Source organism: Malurus melanocephalus, unplaced genomic scaffold (assembly GCF_030028575.1).
Source record: "Malurus melanocephalus ecotype Western Australia unplaced genomic scaffold, MMel_1.1 scaffold_1164, whole genome shotgun sequence".
Lineage (NCBI taxonomy): Eukaryota > Metazoa > Chordata > Aves > Passeriformes > Maluridae > Malurus > Malurus melanocephalus.
Window position 1 is genome coordinate 20,299 of NW_026624396.1, and position 2,242 is coordinate 22,540.

Below are 2,242 nucleotides of genomic sequence, written 5' to 3' on the forward strand. Positions count from 1 at the left end.
CACACATCTCCCTGTTTTTTCCAGGTAAGCACGGCCTTCCCCCCGGGGACACCACTGCTGCTGTGGAGCATGTCATCAACAAATGCCCCAGCCTGGAATTCGTGGGGCTGATGACCATTGGCAGCATTGGCCATGACCTCAGTAAGGGCCCAAATCCTGACTTCCAGGTAAGATTTCTTGGGGAAAATGTCACTGTTCACCCAGTAAATCTGGGAAGTCTTCAGACACTTCTGTGCTTTCGTTACGGTGCTATTGTGGGAATTGTGTGTCCTGTGTGAAGGAGATTTGAGGGGCAGGATCTGGGGTGCAGCTGGGCAGCTCTGTGACCCTGTCCCCTTCCCTCCTGCCCTGCAGATGCTGCTGTCCCTGCGACAGGAGGTGTGCCAGAAGCTCAACCTCCCTGTGGAGAAGGTGGAGCTGAGCATGGGCATGTCCACRGATTTCCAGCACGCAGTGAGTGTGTCCCTGCCCCTTCCCTCGGGGCACAAACAACACCTCCACCACAAATTCCAGCCCCAGGAGCTGCCCCTAAGGCTTTCCCTTGGATGGAGATCCCAGTGCAGCTCTGCTGGTCCTGGGGGAGGTTCCTGGCATCAAAGGAGCCCCTGGGTGTGGCTGTGAGTCCATGAGGAACCCTCCTGTGGGGTGGGGGCATCCCTGTCCTGACCCTCTTCTCTCTCTCTCTTCCAGATAGAGGTTGGATCTACMAACGTCAGGATTGGCAGCACTATTTTTGGAGAGAGGGATTATTCCAACAAAGCYATGGGGGGCAAAGACCCCGCTGGAAATAAAGGCCAAGCAGAGGCTGTGACAGTGCAGGGGCACTAAAGTGAAACAAAAATGGCCTCATTTGAGGAGAGACCTCGCTGTGGGACACCTCACTATGCATTTTACCTCCCTCTGTGTCGGCACCCGATCCTGATGGTGAGAGGGAATTCCTTGGAGCAGAGGCCAGAAATGCCTCATGATCATTGTGATTGTAGAGCACCCCATAGAAACTGGAAATCTTCACAACCAACAAGGAAATTGAGGGTTGGAATGGCTGTGGGTCATCAAGAGACAGAGACTTTGGGGTTGGAAAAGCTGGGTTTGTCAGGCTGGGTAAGGTGGGTGTCACTGCAGCAGTTTTCACTAAGGACTAAATTCTTCATTCAACACATTATGATTTTGCCAGAAACCTCTAAATGTTCCCCAAATACAAGTTGTGCACGTGGGATGGTTCCACAGGAGCTGGGATAAGGCCATGGTGTGACATGTGGGTATGGAAAAGGGGACAGGGACGGGCACAGGGGACAGTGAGGAGCTCACGGGTGAGCTTTGGCTGCACATCACAAATGTGGGAGAGTCTTTTTGGGCTCAGTTTTGACCTTTTCAGGCTGACACTACTTTTCCCAAGTCTGCCCAGTCYAGGATCCTTTCCCCCTTCCCGTCCTTTCCTTTCCTCCTTTGTTGTTTGGAATTATTTTCATCCTGCCCGGTAGTTTTGCTGCTGTTTTTTGGTCAGAAGTGGGGTTTTCTGMCAGCCCCCTGCTCTGCCACCAGCTTGCTGCTGCTTTGCAAGGTGAGTCCCTCATGGTTTGGTGCCATCCCCTCTGCCCCCGTGTGAGGAAAACAATGCTTGGCTCAGGGCAGCAGGGAGCTTCACTTGGGAAAATACTTCAGAAAGGGAAATGTTATTGTCCCACTGCGTTCTGGGTTCMTGAAAAAAGATCCTTTGGTCACAGAGAGAGCGTCTAGGCTGTGTCAACATGCTTTCCTGCTCCTGGAAGAGGGAAATGGGACTGTCACTGCAGTGAATTTCTTTCAGGTGAGAGCAGAAGCCCCTGAGTTGTCCTGAGTTGTTTGGGCAGTCCCACAATCTGTGTCACAGCTCATTTTGGGGCTTTTGTGGCTGCTCAGAGGAGGAGAGCTCAGCTGCCAGCAGGAACATCCTCCCCAGGCTTTGCTCCGTGTGTGTGTGTGTGTGTGGTTAAATCTCGCTGTTGGTTTCACTCTATAAAAGCTGAATGTAAATGAAAAGAGTCGATTCCAGCCCCAAGCTGTGGCAGCTCCGTGGTTCCAGGGCCSTGTGGGGTCGGAGCTGCCCTCCTGCACTGCACCATGTGTGGTTCCATAGTCTAGTAATAAACCGTGGTGAGTTTGGATGCCATCTGTGCCAATCAAAAGCTATTAAAGATGTTATTTTTATGTCCCAGCGTGGTGAATAAATGCCCCGAGCTGCCCTTGGAGCTGTTCCTGGAGC

At 52.4% G+C, this 2,242-nt stretch overlaps 1 protein-coding gene across 1 annotated transcript in view; it reads left to right on the forward strand.

Moving 5' to 3' along the window:
* PLPBP (pyridoxal phosphate binding protein) overlaps window positions 1–2,194 on the forward strand; it is a 6,451-nt gene extending 4,257 nt beyond the window's left edge. The window contains exons 6-8 of the mRNA XM_057387277.1: window positions 25–167; window positions 355–453; window positions 691–2,194. Coding sequence (XP_057243260.1) covers window positions 25–167; window positions 355–453; window positions 691–828 — 380 coding nt within the window. The 3' untranslated portion in view covers window positions 829–2,194. The remainder of the gene's footprint in view (window positions 1–24; window positions 168–354; window positions 454–690) is intronic.
* Window positions 2,195–2,242: the final 48 nt, after the last annotated feature.